Here is an 18,699-nt window from a genome sequence, read left to right as displayed (position 1 = left end):
GTATTGCCACACATGACTGTTTTTGCCACCTTCATTAGCATTACTGTAAACTTGACTGTTTTCAGTAGGAGCCCCATCCAGTAGACAAATGATGAAGAGCTTTATTATGAAATGCTTCATCTTATCAAACACTATTGTCTTTCGATCACTAGTCAACAACCCACAATCTCTTGAGCATTTCCTTTTGTGAGTGCCATTATTCATTTTGGTAACGGGTTCTGGATTCAGATTCGAGCCATACACCTGACCCGTGCTATTTGTCACGTCTGCAGTGTGCACGTCAACACGGTCAGCATTGTTACTTGTGAGTGGTTGGTAACTTGAGTGTTGCATGTATGTATTGACCTTGGGGCTGGCTGAAGGGCAAAACTTGATTTCTACTGAAACTTGCAGGGAAAGATATGTGGTCTGGTCTTGTAAGAAATTGAAAGTTGGAACTGGATTTGCACCTTGAAGTGTTGATATATCAAGAGACATTATTCTTTTTGTTTAGAACCTATTTTTATTTTATTAATACTTTAGCATTTTTGTCATGGGAGTGGGTTAGTTTAATTAAATAGAAGCTCCATTTTTGTGCAATTTGTTTTTATTTGTAATTGAGGATTTTTTTCTGGTTTTTGTTCGTGTTAAACACTAAAGTGTTTCTAAAAAATCGTATCATGGTATCGTTCCATATCTAATGTATTTGATAGGGCTGTGAAAATATCGTTTTGTTTTTTTTAAATATGGGTGATTTTTGATATATATCTCAGGGGTCGAAATTAAGCATGTACCGACGGACATGGGCAAGTCATTCTCATACTCGGGCAACAATAAAATTATCACTAGTTGTCCGTCGGACAACTGTTCGAATGTCTGTTTTACCAAGAAAAATTAAGTTGTTGTGATTCCTAACAGAAACAGAACGAAAACTTTTTATTTTTCCCATCTTCTCTTTCGTTTGTCCTTGACTTTGGTTCATTGCCGTAGTTGACGCTTCCATTTGTGAGATGGCGCTACATGATATGATTATTCATGCGAGGCGCCACTGTCATGTAGGCTAGAACGAACGAAGCGTCTTTTTGGACTGATTTTTAATTCTGATTTGATCAGTTACACTTGACCATGATGACATGATGTTTTCTGACTGTTTAACATGTTTAATAGAAGATACTAGTAGTTATACCTAGTTGTTTTACTGTTCATCATGATGAAATAAACACCAAACACATACGAGTGTTATAACTTTATTTCTATCAATCAGTAATCAAACAATGGCAAAACAAGTTGAAATATTTTATTGCATACTCTATAATATACATCCAGATTGCTTTTTATGCAAATTACTTACCCAGTCAACCTGCAAAAAAGTAGGGCAACTGATACATGCATGCAGGCAAGTAAATTTTTGGGGTTGGTTGCCCTGAGGGCAAGTACATTCAAAAGTTAATTTCGACCCCTGTATCTGTAAAATTGGGCGGCACGGTGGTGTAGTGGTTAGCGCTGTCGCCTCACAGCAAGAAGGTCCGGGTTCGAGCCCCGTGGTCGGCGAGGGCCTTTCTGTGTGGAGTTTGCATGTTCTCCCCGTGTCCGCGTGGGTTTCCTCCGGGTGCTCCGGTTTCCCCCACAGTCCAAAGACATGCAGGTTAGGTTAACTGGTGACTCTAAATTGACCGTAGGTGTGAATGTGAGTGTGAATGGTTGTCTGTGTCTATGTGTCAGCCCTGTGATGACCTGGCGACTTGTCCAGGGTGTACCCCGCCTTTCACCCGTAGTCAGCTGGGATAGGCTCCAGCTTGCCTGTGACCCTGTAGGACAGGATAAAGCGGCTACAGATGAGATGAGATCTGTAAAATGTATGGATCGATCTTTTAGGGTGATATGCATTTTTAAATACTTTTTATGCTTTTCAAGGTTCATTTCTGCTATGAGTAAACATGGCCAGAGAATTAAATAGACGGGCTCTAACTGAACTTGACTGTCATATATGACAGAAAATGACGTCGCTCTTTAATCATCTCAGGAACTGTGTGCGCTAGAGACCTACTTTTTTTTTTGTGCAGAAGGTTAGCATTGTACCATTCCAATGAGCACGTCGGTGCAAAGATGATCCCTTTCGGAAGCTTTTAAATCCAGCCTTGAACTGTGCTTTTTTTTTGGGGGGGGGACTTTGTAAAATCAGTTTTTCAGTGCTGAAAATGGTTAGCATGGCTATTAGCCACTTGCGATCCCGTCATGCATTTGTTTTGAGCGTGTCGACCAATTAGAAGCTGTGTTTCTGACTGAGCATGTGTGTTGTGGCAGCTCTGATTTCAAACCCTTCCCATTGGGAGTAGTATGAGTGAGCACATTCTCCTTTCTACAGATCTACACTATTCGATTCGGCAAGGAGCTAAGTGTAATATGTAATGGGTAAATTCACTTTTGAATCTGAAACCAGTTACTATCATTACCTCCCCGATGTTTAACTTTTAAAGGTTAAGGACCTGTGAATTCATAAAGCAAATGTAAGCATCTCTCCAAATATGTAAACCTGTTATATGGCATTTCACATCATTGCTATTGAATCGATATCTGAATCACTTCAGATTGAATCAAATCATTAGTCTGTGAATCAGAATCAAATCGGGGAATTTGTGCCAATACCCAGCCCGAAGATCTGACTACATGTGATGATGGAACCTGAAAATGTTTCTTACTTTTTGGGTTTATTTAAAAAAAAAAAAAACTCTCTTCTCCTAAACACCCTGGCTGTAGTCTGGCTAACACAACTTCAAAGCTCTGCGAGCATTGGTCTGGCATAGATATTAAGCCCAACCGTTTCCCAAAGTGCGTGGTTGACCCGCCTCCCTGAAATGCCTCAGTTTGCTACTGGTCGAAGCCAGAAAAGGCTGTGATGAAGCTTAAACCAATCACATCACTCTCTCCTCTGACGTATGTGATGCGACGGAAACTGCTTGAGTAACAGGAAGAAGAAGAAGGAGGAGCTGAAGAGGACGATAATAGCGCGATCAAAGGCGAGACGACCACAACGATAGGATTCTCGCTGAGCCCCATTGATTTGGCTACCAGCGGGGCTAACTGGTAGATTAAACTCTTACCGAAGCCGGTCGGGAGCAAGGCGAAAATGTCCTTCCTTTCAATAAATACCTCCAGGGCTGCTCTTTGCTCCGTTTTCAATGAGAACTTCCCGTTGAATGCTTTCAATAGAGCATCTACCGCTGTCAAAGGCTTGCCGCTGCTCCATGTTCGTAATGTTTCTAGTGAATGAAGCGCTTCCGGCATAGATTCTGTAAACAACCTATGTCTTCCGGTCGCAGTTCTACTACGTCACTGCCTTGAACACGCCTCTACCCAGGGCTGTTGGAGATGCTCAAAGTTGATTGGCTCCTGATTTTTCGGGAGCTTGGAAGAGCTGGAGATAGCTTGCCTTGTCAGACTAAGTTCGCAACAGCCCCCCGTGTTGCGTCACACTTAGGATGGGCGGGCCCAGGCTACCCTGGCTTGATTTGGTAAAATGTCCTTGGATGTCATATCTAAAGAGAAGACAACCCATCACACTGCTCTCCTAATGCAGCATCTAACATGGTAAACATGAAGATAAGCTCAGTACAAGGATCTTTGACTATTGAGAGGAAGACTTTATAATGCAGGGATCTGACCCTGGCATTGTCATTTTCTCACTTATTGTGAATTTAAAGGGGGCATGTATTATGAAATTATTTTATTATTTTTTTTAATTGCTTGGACACACGTTTGAATATCTGGAGTATCTACCAACCCACAAATTCGGAAATAAGACAACGCAGTCGGTTTCTTTTGGGGCTGCCTGTTCAGATTTGGCTCCCCTTTCTATGTCACAAGGGGAACTGATTAGAATTATGAGCATCATCTAAGTATCTCCACTCATGGTTTGAGAACTGCCCTTGTGAATGAATGATCATGAGGAAAGTGCTGCCTGATTGCACTTTTAATTACTGGTGTATTTGATTGATGCACAGATGCGTCACAAAATCCTCCGCAGAGAACGATGTTGTATCTGTGACCTTTAAAGCCAATTCCGGAATTAATATTTTTATTTTATTTATTTATTAAAATCCATCAGGACACTGACGAGCTTTAGAGTATTTCAGCAAATTTCATGAAAAATATAACACGTGAACTTAAGTGTAGTATCTCGGTTCATAATTTCTGACCTAAAACAAAAGTAATATTCTGTTTGCCCTTTCTAAGTCCAGGAAGCTGCTTTGTCTTTGTGCTTTAAAATCAGTGTTTATTAAAGTGATGCCATTTAGAACACTTCACTGAGCTTTGAGAAGTTAACTGCTCCATCGCCTCACGTTTAAATGCGTGCAGAGTGAAAACAAGGACGAGAGAGCCGACACAACTTTGTTATAAAAGTCAACCATTTCTTGCCATTAAGTTTCGTCGAGGCCACAAACACAACTTTATGAAGTTGTGATCAGCCCGGAGGAGTTAATGGACTTGCTTGTTTTTTTTTGTCTGAGCATTTGAGCTGTGAAAATGACTAAAGTTAAGATCTCCGCATCTGGTCCTATACTTTTGTATGTACATGAAAAAGGATCATGTACAGTGTTCGTTGCAGTAATTCATGATAATGATTTAAAAAATTCACTGTTAAACGTAATTGCACTTGTTTTTAAATGTATAATTCGTACACAGGGCTATGATAGGAGCTGACAGTAAGGTACCTCGGCACCAATTGTTTAGGGATGCGCAGTAAGTGATCCTGATCTCAAAGCTGTCCGCAGAAACTGTGGAGTCTGGCATTTGATTAGTCATCATGCAAAGTCTGCAATTTTTTGTTACCACTGATGGTATGACAGACGTTATGGTCATGAGCAAGATTGGCCATGCAGGTCGCTCCTCCTCCTCCTCCTCAGCATAAACTACATGAAGGGTTGGAAAGTGTAGTGGATTCTCTCTGATGTCGGCCAGTCTTGGCTGCTAGACCACTATCAAAGCAATGCATCATTTTAAAGGAGAACAGAAGTCATTTTTAAACTTTTATTTCTTAATTAATGTGGTGTTCAATTACGTTTTCAGTTTTAGTAACCTTGTATTGGCATATCATCTCTAGCCGCTTTATCCTGTTCTACAGGGTCGCAGACAAGCTGGAGCCTATCCCAGCTGACTACGGGCGAGAGGCGGGGTACACCCTGGACAAGTCGCCAGGTCATCATAGGGCTGACACATAGACACAGACAACCATTCACACCTACGGTCAATTTATGGCCCTTTTCCACTACCCTTTTTCAGCTCACTTCAGCCCGACACGGCTCGCGTTTCGACTACCTCAGAGCAGCCTTACTCAGCACCCAAAACTCGCACGGTTTTGGAGTGGGGCTGAAGCGAGCCAAACCAAGCCGAGTGGGGCTAGGGGCGTGAGGAGACACTCCCCTGTGCACTGATTGGTGAGGAGGCGTGTCCTCACATGCCCACACACACCCCGCGAGCACGCTGGGATCTATAAACACCGTAAACCCGGAAGAAGAAGAATTACGAGAATTTCTGAAGCCTTATGCGCCTCGCCTCATCTATACGCTCTTGCCAGTATCTGTTGGCGTTGTCGGTGACAACAAGCCACAGCACCAAGAACAGCAACACTAACGACTCCATGTCCTCCATGTTTATTGTTTACTATCTGGGTCGTGAGACTACCGCTTAAAAGCTCACTGATGTCACTGTTTGCGCCGCCTAACAACATCACGTGACGTCCACCCACTTTCGCTAACTCCACCCAATGTGTCCACCCACTTCCAGCCAGCACGGTTCAGCGCGGTTGTAGTCGAAATGCAACTCCAACAGCCCCACTCAGCCCAACTCAGCACGGCACAGCTCAGCCCAACTCAGCCGCGTTGGTAGTGGAAAAGCGGCAATAGAGCCACCAGTTAACCTAACCTGCATGTCTTTGGACTGTGGGGGAAACCGGAGCACCCGGAGGAAACCCACGTGGACACGGGGAGAACATGCAAACTCCGCACAGAAAGGCCCTCACCGGCCACGGGGCGCGAACCCGGACCTTCTTGCTGTGAGGCGGCAGCGCTAACCACTACACCACCGTGCCGCACCTGTATTGGCAACTAACTGTAATTTAAATATTATACTTATTGGCCTGTTCCATTTTTAGCCACGTTGAATTGAGTTCGTTTGGTCCACAGCAGGCGTCACTTATCCGCGCGATCTTCACAAGACTTGTGCGAAACTTCAAAACGTTAAGAGTCAGCCGGGTGTCAGTGCCGCCATTTTGAAAACTGTTTGTTTTCAAAATTAAATATTGCACAAAAACGTGTTTAAATAACGATGACTGCCGACTTTTTTTTTTTCCAAACTTTCCTGACTACTATCAAAACAAACACAACTTCCGACTTGATTACGTCAGCATTCGAAAGAGGGCGCGCGCGTCTTTTGACCTCGTTGGCAGATGTTGGTTACTTTGATTTCCGCTGTACGTTTTACTTCCGTCCCACGATGTCTCGCACAGGTCTCATCGAATCTCGTTTACGGCCATTGCTTTGATATATGGACTGATGTATATTACATAGCATATTTCAAACACTCATAACTTGCTATAGCAGCGACAAAATAGCTGTCAGAAATGCATTCCTATATTTAATCTCATCTCATCATCTCTAGCCGCTTTATCCTTCTACAGGGTCGCAGGCAAGCTGGAGCCTATCCCAGCTGACTACGGGCGAAAGGCGGGGTACACCCTGGACAAGTCGCCAGGTCATCACAGGGCTGACACATAGACACAGACAACCATTCACACTCACATTCACACCTACGGTCAATTTAGAGTCACCAGTTAACCTAACCTGCATGTCTTTGGACTGTGGGGGAAACCGGAGCACCCGGAGGAAACCCACGCGGACACGGGGAGAACATGCAAACTCCGCACAGAAAGGCCCTCGTCGGCCCCGGGGCTCGAACCCGGACCTTCTTGCTGTGAGGCGACAGTGCTAACCACTACACCACCGTGCCGCCCTCCTATATTTAATAAAATAAGAATTTTAATATTTGCTTTCAGTTCTCCTTTAATAACTGCGTCGCTTTTCTGGTGCCTGTAATTTTGATGAACTTGAATCATTAGTTCTCAGTGAATACACAACTTGTTTACATTTTGTCTTTGTTAGTTGTGATTTGATTATATAAGCCTTTTATTGTATTGTACACTGCTTGAGTATCGGTGGGAAATGCTGAGGTAATTGTTTATGCACTGTGGGATATAGAGATAACAGTATAAAACTTGGATGTTTCAATAATTGTGACGTATCAATTACTGTTAATGAACTGAATGTTCAGAAAGGACTGATGCACAAACTGAAGTCATTTCACCAAGTTTTTTTTTTAATTCAAAACCACAAACTTTGCAGTTTTTGTTTGTATGAACATTAAATTATTAGTGCTATTGCAACTATTTTTCTGTTAATCTACTGTTTTATGGAATTGTGAAATGAGCAGCGCTCTCAGCTCTGTGACGCTGGGGACGTGTCCGCTGCAGGGGCTTCAAAGTTTGGGAGAATAGCAGGATACAAATAATTTACAGCAGGGTGCAAAATGGTAAAATGTCTGCCAGCGGCAAACATAATGCACGCAAAGCATGCAGGGATATATATATATATATATATATATATATATATATATATATATATATATATATATATATATATATATATGAATGAGAGAGAGATATGCAAGTACGAATTTTTCATGGGGTGGGATGGTTTGGAACAGGCCATCTAAAATTGGGATAACATTTACCCGGGACGGGTATTTGAGGCGGGTCGTCTAGCTTAAGCTTGATTAGCGTTGTTACGCACGCCAGTGTTTCCCACAGAAATTTTGGAGACTATGGGGGAGGCGCGGGGGTTGTTTAAAATTGAGTGATATGTTAAATATTAAGTTATTACTGAAAAACTATTGATTAAAAAAAACAGACACTGAGAAATGGTCCTATAAACAACTTGACCAGTATAAAAGATTACCAGGACTACAAAAATGCAGAAAAATGGGCTTTACTTATCCAAATGCTCCTGTTGGTTCAAAAGTTAAAGTGCAGAGAACCTCACAGCACAACATGAAGTTACCTTAAAATATAATATAAATGCCTCAGCTTTCATGTAAGAAAAAAACTATTAATACTAGTACTGTGTGCAGGCAGTCTCTCCTGAAGACTAAATTAAACAATAATTATAAACTAATAAAATAAATGGCTCAGGCTTCATAGAAGAAAAAAAACAATTTGAACAGAATCTCACAGTATGATGCTGAAGCTGCCTAAACAATGGAAAATAAAATACCATTTTGGCAAAAACGTTGGCATCCATTAATTTCTTGTATTAAGTAAAAAAAATCTTGCCAGATACTGCTGACATTTTACAGGCCAAAATATGTTCAAAACCTGCCAAACTGCACTTAAAACCACCCAGATTGGGCGGGAAACCTCCCAATCTGGCAACACAGGCGGCAGTAATGGCTGCACTCGTGTCGAGGATGTAAACACAGTTGACGCGGCAACGGACATACATGACATAGTGGATGTAATTTACATTCACAACTTTTTTTTTTTTTTTTTTTGCTGTCAGAAATATTTAATATTAAATTTTGTGACTCGACTGACAATAGCCGGCGGCATAACAAGCCATAGCCGGCGATTTGCCGCCGGTGACCGGCTACTTTTGAGACCGCTGCCGCTGAAGGCACTGAAACCACACCCAGTCATGGAAAGATGTCCAATAATATATGACTCATTTTAGGCTTAAGATTTGGGTTCGCTGAGGGCGTTGTACAAATGCAGGTTAAGCTTGATTTTAACTATCCAATCGGCTCTGAAAAGCAAAATAATGACATGAGACCAATATTTACAACCATGAAAAGCAAGCAAAATCACACTCACTCTCTGCAAACGGGAAAAGCAGGAAATAAACCAGCTAAATTCTCTTACCTTTCCTCAGTGGAGTTGATATTTCAATCAGCCTTGCCAGGTCTGTTTTTAGGCCCCTGTAACAGCCGGAATTGCACATGATCGCTATGAACCGGAGGTGACTGCCTCAAAAACTTCAATCATGCCTGAAAAAAACCCCATAAGCTCTCTCTCTCTCTCTCTCTCTCTATATATATATATATATATATATATATATATATATATAATTTTTTATTTTTTTTTTTTTGTCTTTTCGGTTGAAGCTCACCAGTCAGTGAAATGAATCCTTTTTCAACCGGTGTTTAGCAACACAGCACAAGAGCAGGACGCACCAGTGTTGCAGCTAAACTTGGAAAAACGACAGCACACATTTAGATTAACAAAAACATTAGATTAAAACAAACAATATAGTCTTATTTCTGTGGTTCCATGGAAACCAGTGTTAACTTGCCATTTTGAAAGAAAACATAAGCGATCCATAATGGCGAGTGGGTGTGAACTTGAAAATACAACATGGCGAATTATCCAAAGTAAACATTAAAAGGGGTTATTTTAGGTCTGGTTCCAGTGAGTTATCAAGCCATGACTTCTGACCCGCCCCAAAAAACCTGAACCCAGAAATGAACTGTAAATGCTATTTATATTCCACCTTCTTGGCGTCATCTTTACAACCTGTCCTTAATACCACTGTAAATCTAAACAAATCCTTGAATGCATCAATGTAATAAGTAGTTAACTGGTGGTCTCTGACTGGTTGGTGGACTTGATGAGCTCCAGTTCATGCAGTTATTTTAAATGGGGAACTGAAGTCATTTTTAAACTTGCTTAATTTAACATGTTATTCAATTACGTTTTCGGTTTTATTAACCTTATATCATGACTCGTATTGGCATATTATACTTATTGGCCTTTCGTTTTTTTTAGCTATGTTGAATGTAGTTCGTTTGGTCCACAGCAGGCGTCGTTTGTCCGCGCGATTTTCACGAGACTTGTGCGAGACTTCAAACGTCAAGTGTCAGCGCTGCCATTTTGAAAGCTGTTTACACAGCGGCCAGATGATTCCAATTTAGATTAATTTCAAGATTTGGCAGCTTCATCAGTGATTTGGGATTATTCCATACGACTTCAAACCAACGTGGAGTAGAGAAAAGATGGAAAGATGACAGAATAAGGACGAGTCTGTCGCGCTGGTATTTACGTCATTACTGTCGCACAAGTAAAATGTGCCAGATCAGACGGCTGGTGGGTTTTCAAAATAATAAATGCGTGCATGTATTTTTGTGATAAATCCATATTATACTGAGCGCATTTCCCACATAATCCTCACTAAGGTTTCGGACAGCACTACAAAATGGCGTTCACACTATACAGTGAGTAGGGAGCGATTCCAGACACGGGGAAAACTTCCGGCTTGATGATGACAGTGTTCGAAAACAGTGTTTGAAAGAGGGCGCATGTGTCTTTTGACAGCGTTGGCACATGTTGGTCACTTTGACTTCTGCTGTACGTTTTACTTCCGTCCTACGATGTCTCGCACAGGTCTTAGCGAATCTTGTTTACGGCCGTTGCTTTGACATATGGACTGATATATTACAGAGCATATTTCAAACACTCATAACTTGCTATAGCAGTGACAAAATAGCTGTCAGAAATGCATTCCTACATTTTATGAAATGAGAAATGGCAATTTTATCAGCAAAATTCTTTCAGTTCCCCTTTAAGTGAGCGAGCCTCACTGGCTACAATGCTGTTTACAGACCATCAGTACACAAGTCTACAGCTACCAGCTGAAACACTTGCATCAGAGATTTACCAGTTACATCCTCTGGAGCCCTGATGTGTTTCGAGTATCTGTGGAATACGTCTAGATCATGTGTATGCTGTTATGAAGCGGTCAGTGATTGACCTTTCTAAACCCCCCCCCCCCAAAAAAAAACAAAACAAAACAAAAAAAGTGTAACACGGACCTCTGCAGCAAACTTATGTAAATAATCCACATGTTCTATGCAGAGGATGCCAGATGAACTTCAGTTACTGATGCAAAATGTAGTGTGTGAGAGCTAGGCTGGGATCACCTTGAAAAGAGTCAGGCCTACTGAAAGATAAATATGGAATGAATGATTTAATTCAGTTGTCACTCGTGACTCTTTGGAATGTTAAACTTGATGTTGTGTTTGTCTTGATGTAGGTTCGGATGTAAACAGTATGGATTCAGTAGACAGCTGCTCCGCTTTGAGGACAGGAAGCGGTCAGCAGAGTGGCAGCCAGGCCAGTCAAACCCAGAGCTCCGAGCTGATTGTGTGGGAAATAGAGGTGCCAAAGGTGAGTGGTGCTGAAATCAAGTTCCACTCTGAACAGTCGTAACAAAGCAAAGTTAGTACGTTTTTCATAGTTTGTTCAACCATAACGATAGTGGTGTCAAAAAAGCGTAACGAGTATTATTCTATCCACATTCACTGGATATGAGCAATCGTGCACTCTGATTGGCTACTCTACTACTAGGATATCGGCTCCTATACCGTGAGTAGAGAAAAGCAAAATGGCGGAGCGTGTTGCTCAACCAGCCAAGGACAAAATGAAAAAACAAAAACAACCTTGAAGAACCCCCCCCCCCCCCCCCCCCCCCCCCAAAAAAAATACAAACAAAATATGGAATAAAAATATTTGATGGTAAGAACATCAATCCCCCCCCCCCCCCCCCCCCCCCAAAAAAAAAAATAAAATTATAGCATTTTTCACAAAGTGCTACTGTCATTTCGCTGGCTTGTTTACATTCTTCATCTTTTAAGCATTAGTTGTTTTTATTTTTTGGGTTCTTTTTCTTTTATAAAAGAGATTTGGTTCAAAAGCTCAAAGAAGTTTGAAAATTATTGAACTGAAATGTCCAAGGAAGAATTAAATAAATGTCTAAAGCTATTCTATACTTTGGTACGACAGCAATACGGCACTTTCTACAAAAAAACCCACTAAAGTCAATTCATGCAGCCATCGATTTGGTTTTTAAGTCTGAGTGGAAATTTTGTTGGACGTTTTGTATAAAGTTTTTAATTTATCAAATTTGACAAAAATAAAAATGCTCTGTTTCTCAAAATCCAGTGAAATGTGGATGCAAGTTATTCTACTCAATCTCATCGTACATGGCTTATAGCCAACTCGGCGCTACGCGCCTTATCCGCTCATGTACGACTCGATTTCATGGAATAATTTAGTTTCTTCAAGCGTTATTCTAAAGTCTAGAAAGCTGTTATTGTGCAAGTTGTCTTTGCGGTGTTCCTCAGTACATTTGCTTGAACTTATTAACACCAACTCACTTCAGCTCTTCTACAAGTGACATCATATATACACACACACACACACACATACATACAGAGCACATACGCACAGGTCATTTTGGTGTATGGGCGTCTGTATAATACATGCTGGATGTGTGTTGTATGCTCTTGTTTTGTGCGCATTACCCAGGTCATATATTGTCTGTCTGGATAGTGTTTTTATAGTTCTTGATATGTAGTTTGTATGCCTGCTTTTTCATAGGTTTTTCTGTATTTCAACACTGTAGAACAATACTGAAGACCTCAAAACTATGAAAGAACATGTGCAACATATGGAATTATGTGGTAAACAAGATTAAATGTTTCATATTTTAGATTCTTCAAAGTATCCACCGTTTACCTTGATGCTTTGCACACTTACTGGGTTTCACGTGACGTCACATCCGCCTCATTAGTTATTCAAAACTTTAGCTGGTGGTCTACCAAAGCTCAGTTGACAAAGCATTTGTACGGAGAAGGTACACTGCTCGCATGATAAATGCCTTACGCTTGCGTTGTTTTAGGTTGATCGAATCAATCAAACCGTGAAACTGATGAGCTTCTTCAGGGTTCCCTGTGAACTAAAAATAGGTGAATGAACGCAGGATTTCACAAAAAGACGTCGAGAAAGGTGGCTTTTGAACCTCTCACTGAAATCGAAGGGAGCCAAGTCGAAGCATGCTCGAGTTTGCAGTGATCACTTGGTGAAAGGTTTGTATCTCCCTCTCAGCTCTGTCCTTAGTGTTTTCCAAGGACTTTTCTTGCTATGTGTCGTTATTTTATGATGCTTCTTTAGTCATGAAGTGCTAAAGTCCCCAGCTGTTTTTGTTTACTCCTCACAAAGTCCACATGCATGAAGGTCGCGACAAAATTCTTCCCCAGCCATACAGTTACAATGCGCCGTGATCACTTCTCCGTCTTGTTTAACTAAGATCCAGGTTTTAAAGGGGTTTCTGATGATCTTTGTGAATGATTTACCTGAGAGATAAGAGCCAACACAAGTGAGAATCAAGCAAATTGTTTGCTTACACTTCAACTTGCAGTGCTTCGTTGTAAAGACGAGAATATAAAGCTTTTTAAAAAAAAAAAAAACATACTTGCACAGGTAAAAACAATACAGGATTCATTCGGCAGTGACTTGATATCGAGGTCCTTTACCCAGCCACATACAAAAAAAGTCATAAGCCTCCATACTCTTCCACGCTTTCATCTGTTTTGCGGTGTAGAAGAACGTCTGCAACACCAGACAGTTCGAGATGTCGGGGAACTCGACTGAAGGGTAGTTTTCGAGATCGTATGACAAATCCTTCTCTCCCAGACTGTACAGGTCGATTCCATTGCACACAGCGATCTTCTGAATATATCTAAAGCGAGCAGTGGCTTCAAGATTACGAGCATACTCTGATAACTTATCGCTAGTTGTTTGCACTACAGCAGCCATTTTGGTTTGTTAGACCACCAGCTGTTTTACCGGAAGTGAAATCGCCAAGAAAAGTCATGTGACTGAAACCCAAGAATTGGCATCTATCTTAACCAGTGTCATGAGGGAGTCACCTGGAATGCTTTTCAGTTAACAGGTGCCTCGTCAAAAGTTAATTAGTGCAATTTCGTGCTGCCTTGATGCGTTTGAGATCAAACAGTAAATAATAAAAATACAGTAAATATGCCTATTCCACAACTGTAGTAATTGATATGTTGAGAACCGCTCAACTGCATAAAGAGAAATTATATCCATCATTAATTTAGGAAAGGAAGTGTGGTGTGGGTTGTTTTTTTTAATTAAAATTAATTAGGTATGACCAAATTTTTGACTGGTACTGTACATCTCATTTCATTGTATTTTGTACCTGTGTACAGGCTGAGTGCACGTGCCAAATAAAGCACGTGTTTGTAACAGTCTGAAGATTGTTGTCTATAGGGGTGTTCACGCGGCACATATTTGCATCGATGCTGCACCGATGTATTTTGTTGCGATATATCTTACGCCGGTGTAAATTTTGTGGAGCGTTCACACGTCACAAACCTGCTTACTAGAGAGAAGCGTGTTGGCACTGGTGCATCCCCACTTGCGTTCACACGGCAGTTTTTGCGACCGTGCTATACGATAGTAATAATGCGGAAATGAAATATGCGCATGCGTGAAAATGTACTTCCTTTTCCCGGTTGTCATGGCATCACCAAGCGCCGGGAAAACAACGTGGATGAAGACACCAGTGTTGCCAGATACTGCTGACGTTTTCCAGCCCAAACTATGTTCAAATCCGCCAAAATGCACTTAAAACCGCCCAATCTGGCAACACTGGAAGACACGCAGTTCTGCTGTTGTTGATATTCGCCATTTTGGAAGCGCAAAATACCAGGATGCAAATTATGCAATGCCCGTATGTAATCAACTCTCCTCACGCGTAGCGAGTCTACCCCTGTAGCGTTCAGACGTCCCATTTTATATCGGTGCTGCCCCGCAAACTAGCATTTACTCCGGAGTAAATTTCTTAAACCACCTCCCGAGCAGGGTTAGATTTGTGCCAGTTTAAGCAGCTTTCAGGGGCTACACCGGTATAACTTTGTACCGTGTGAACGCTCTACCGGGGCAGCCCTGGTGCTACACCGGAGTAAAAGTTGCCGTGTGAACACCCCTTATTTCTTAATCGATAAAGCTCACTCGGCTCTGATGTCTTCATCTGTCATTTTCAGCATCTAGTTGGTCGATTAATTGGAAAACAGGGAAGGTATGTGAGCTTTCTGAAGCAGAGCTCTGGTGCAAAGATCTACATCTCAACTCTGCCTTACACTCAAGAGTTCCAGATCTGCCATATAGAGGGTGAGTGTGCAGATCCATGAGATGAGCAGATCCACCAAGCTTGTTAGGTGTTTCCTTTGGATTGTGCTGTGTGGCAAATATCTTCTCTCCCCTCAGGCACCCAGCAGCAGGTAGATAAAGCAGTAGGCTTGATTGGTAAGAAGTTTAAAGACCTGGACCTGACCAACCTGTATGCTCCTCCGTCGTTGCCTCTCTCTCTCCCCTCTCTGCCCATGACTTCTTGGGTAAGAGTCATTCAGGTTCTCTTGTTTTTCTAGTAAATTTCCCAGGCAGGAAAATCCTTCTGTCTTTTGTTGGGTTGGAGTGTCAGTCACTCGAACAGGATTTTCTTTAAAAATAATTTTCCCGCTCTGCTCTCAAAACTGGTTTTCTCATCATTCTATATAACTTGCATGTGCAGCACAATTTTATTTTTCCTTGTTCATCTTAAAGCTCCTGCTTCCTAACGGCGTAACGGTGGAGGTGATAGTGGTGAACATCGTCTCTGCGGGCCACGTGTTTGTCCAGCAGCACACGCACCCTACATACCACGCTCTGCGCAGTCTGGACCAGCAGATGTTCCTGTGCTACTCTCAGCCTGGCACTCCTGCCCTGCCCTCACCTGCTGAAAGTAAGAAATGCGACGTTTCACAATCGTGGACTCCCACTGTGCATTTCTTCTTGACAAATCTGCATTTCGTCTGCTCTCCGGTCTTCCTGTTTGCCAGTCGGTGTGATCTGTGCGGCTCCTGCAGTGGAGGGAGCGTGGTGGCGAGCGCAGGTCATCTCCTTCTACAAGGATTCCAATGAAGTGGAGATCCGATACGTGGACTACGGCGGCTACGACCGAGTGAAGATTGATACTCTTCGTCAGATTAGGTTACCGCTCCTTTTGTTGGGTGTTAAAGTATAACACCCCGGGTTTTTAGCTTTCCTCTTAATGAATAATTTGTTTCTTGCAGGTCTGACTTTGTGACGTTACCGTTCCAAGGGACAGAAGTGTTATTGGACAACATCGCTCCTCTTCCCGGTTGGTGTGTTTATCGCAACGGTTGCATAAATAGTTGTTTGGGTTTTTTTTTTTTTTTTTTTTTAAACCCACATTGTATAACCTGCCTCGTGCCTTTCTCTGACCTTCTGTAGGAGAGGATAGCTTTTCAACTGAAGCCAACTCCGCACTGGAGGAGATGACACGAGGGCTACCTTTGCTTGCACAGGCAAGTGCTGATCAACATGGTTTGTTGGATTTGGTAATTTTATTTTATTTATTTTTTTTTCTTACCAGAAACTTTTCATTTGTTTTAGGTCACAAATTATGACAATAACACAGGCCTTCCATTAGTACAAATGTGGAACATGGTTGGAGATGAGGTGAGTGCGTTCTGACTAGAGAATAGCTCTTCATTCATAACTTATGCTGTTAATGTCAATTTTAATTTGTCCTGAATTTATGGCAGAGAAAAGTCTCCTTCAAAATTTTTTTTTTTTTCCAAAGGTGGGGTGGGTTTTTTTTTTTTTTTTTTTTTTTTTTTTTTGTGGTGGTGATGGTGAAGGGTTTGGCAGTGTTCAGACTAAAATGTGCCCGGCATAGAAAACGGGACATGAAGGACAGGATCGAACTCCTCTGCTCCCAGTTGTGGATATTTGATGCAAAGTAAACTTTTATCTTGTTGAACTTTGACACATGCGTTTGCATACCTTGGGCCTCATTTAGCGTTTTTTTTTTTTTCTCTCTCCGTAAATTTTTATATATAAATTAGTGCTGTCAAAAATGTCACATTATTAACGCGTTAACTTGACTCAATTTTAACGGCGATAATTTTTTTATCGCGAGATTAACGCTCTGTGACATGATGTAGGTTTTTCATAAGCTTTTGAAACTGCCAGGAACTTGGAACAGAGACTTTGCTTAGAAAAACGATAGCAGCTAGCCACACCCCGCACAGCCAGAGTTCTCTACCCTCCTCCCTCAAAGAACCAGCGTGGGCAGGTCGCGCTAGTAGAGATGGGATTTATGGCTCTTTGATGGGATCCGCATCTTTGTGATCCGTTCTTTGAAAAGAGCCGTTCAAAAGACTGGCTCATTTGGCTCTTTTTAAATATTTATTCAGTTTTAAGAAGACAGCGTCTAAAGAAGCCAGATCCCTCTGAACTGTAAACTCAATGCTATCCCAGAAATCCTTCCTGTAATATGCAAATTTGGCCGCCTCTGATTGGACAGCGCGACGCATCAACAGGCAGAAAGTGTAAAAGTACAAAATGTGTTAAGTGAGCTGAAACAGTAAAGATCAGATTCAATGCAATATTTATCAACGAACAACTTAAAGTTAATATAATAGTGTACTTTATATTATAATCAAGCATGTCAAGCCTACCGTCACTGTGTAACCTGTCTCTCTGATGGACTAACTCAAGCAGTAGATCACTTCACTCATGGTTCTCTTGTTAGTCTCGGGACGAAGAGCCCCGGTGCTCAGCTTAGGTTTCAGTTTGCAGTGGCTGTGTCAAGACGTGTTATGCTTTGCAATAAGAAAAACATTGGTACAAAACAAGCCCATTCACTTTTTTATGCTGGTAAGAGAATTACAATGGTTTTTCGTGTGACAAAAATGTGCGATTAATCGCGAGTTAACTATGACAGTCGCGACATTAATCGTGATTAAATATTTTAATCGCTTGACAGCACTAATATAAATGTTTGCCAGGTAAAAACTTCCACCAAATTTACAAAAGTTTAGAAAATATCGATTTTATTTATTTATTTTTAATTGTTTTTGTACTGGTATGTGTATGTTGATCGTCTGTAAAGTGCAAAGCCCGATACTGCTCATGGATTGACACCCGCAAAACTCTGTAAAAAGTAGAGTACAGAGAGCTGGAAACACAAATTGGTGAAAGACAGACGTGGATATTATTTTGACTGACTTCTATGGCTGTAAAAAGTAACGGCGGAGGAAAAAGCGCTACGCTGTGCCTGGCATCACAAGCACATCACACTGCAAAGTGAGATTGTGGTGTAGGTTTTTTTTTTTTTTTTTACATATAAAGTTGTTTCAAGTGTCTCGGCTGATTTGCTGGATCTAGTGCATTTAAATGCAATTAATTGTATTAAAAGATGGTATAAGAGGATGCAGTAATGAACAGAACAGATTTATAATCCAGGTTTTATCATCTGGTGGAGGGGGGAGGAAAAAAGCATACAGGCTTTAAACCTCCTTTCCCTTGTTAGTGCAGCTGGTGCGAAATCTTCAGGCGTTTGTTTACAGCTATGCTCAGACAGACCGGCCCGTCCTCTGTTGATATGGCGGCCTTTTTAGTCATAATTGAATGACTGACTGACTAGTTTTTGTTTTAACCTACTGGATTGTGTTGGCTTACTTGCTTTTTCATCTTTAATTAATGCCAGTAATATAAAATTAATTAGAATAATGTAAAATTTTCTCGACTGTGTTGTTGGTCACTGGATTGGCGAATTAGCCTGAGGTGTTTTTGCTGGAGACTACAAAGCACTTCTAGAAGTTGCTCTGGATAAGGACGTCTGCTAAATGCTGTAACTGTAAATAATCTGTTGAAACTTGGTGTATTCCATGTGTAAAGGTGCAGCTATTCATTCAGATTATGATTTGATCAGATCAGTCAAGGTTTTCGTTCGTCATCTTGTG

The 18,699-nt window shown here is 41.5% G+C and overlaps 1 protein-coding gene across 2 annotated transcripts in view; it reads left to right on the top strand.

Moving 5' to 3' along the window:
• akap1b (A kinase (PRKA) anchor protein 1b) overlaps positions 1–18,699 on the top strand; it is a 43,959-nt gene that overhangs the window by 22,455 nt on the left and 2,805 nt on the right. For both annotated transcript variants that reach the window (XM_060944043.1, XM_060944044.1), the window contains exons 3-10: positions 11,115–11,248; positions 14,932–15,058; positions 15,155–15,282; positions 15,491–15,668; positions 15,766–15,916; positions 16,000–16,067; positions 16,181–16,254; positions 16,343–16,408. In XM_060944043.1, the coding sequence (XP_060800026.1) occupies positions 11,115–11,248; positions 14,932–15,058; positions 15,155–15,282; positions 15,491–15,668; positions 15,766–15,916; positions 16,000–16,067; positions 16,181–16,254; positions 16,343–16,408 (926 nt within the window). The remainder of the gene's footprint in view (positions 1–11,114; positions 11,249–14,931; positions 15,059–15,154; positions 15,283–15,490; positions 15,669–15,765; positions 15,917–15,999; positions 16,068–16,180; positions 16,255–16,342; positions 16,409–18,699) is intronic.

The sequence above is a fragment of the Neoarius graeffei genome, chromosome 17, assembly GCF_027579695.1.
Source record: "Neoarius graeffei isolate fNeoGra1 chromosome 17, fNeoGra1.pri, whole genome shotgun sequence".
Taxonomy (NCBI): domain Eukaryota; kingdom Metazoa; phylum Chordata; class Actinopteri; order Siluriformes; family Ariidae; genus Neoarius; species Neoarius graeffei.
Note: the sequence above shows the minus strand (reverse complement) of the source record. Positions and strands in the feature narration are given on the sequence as shown.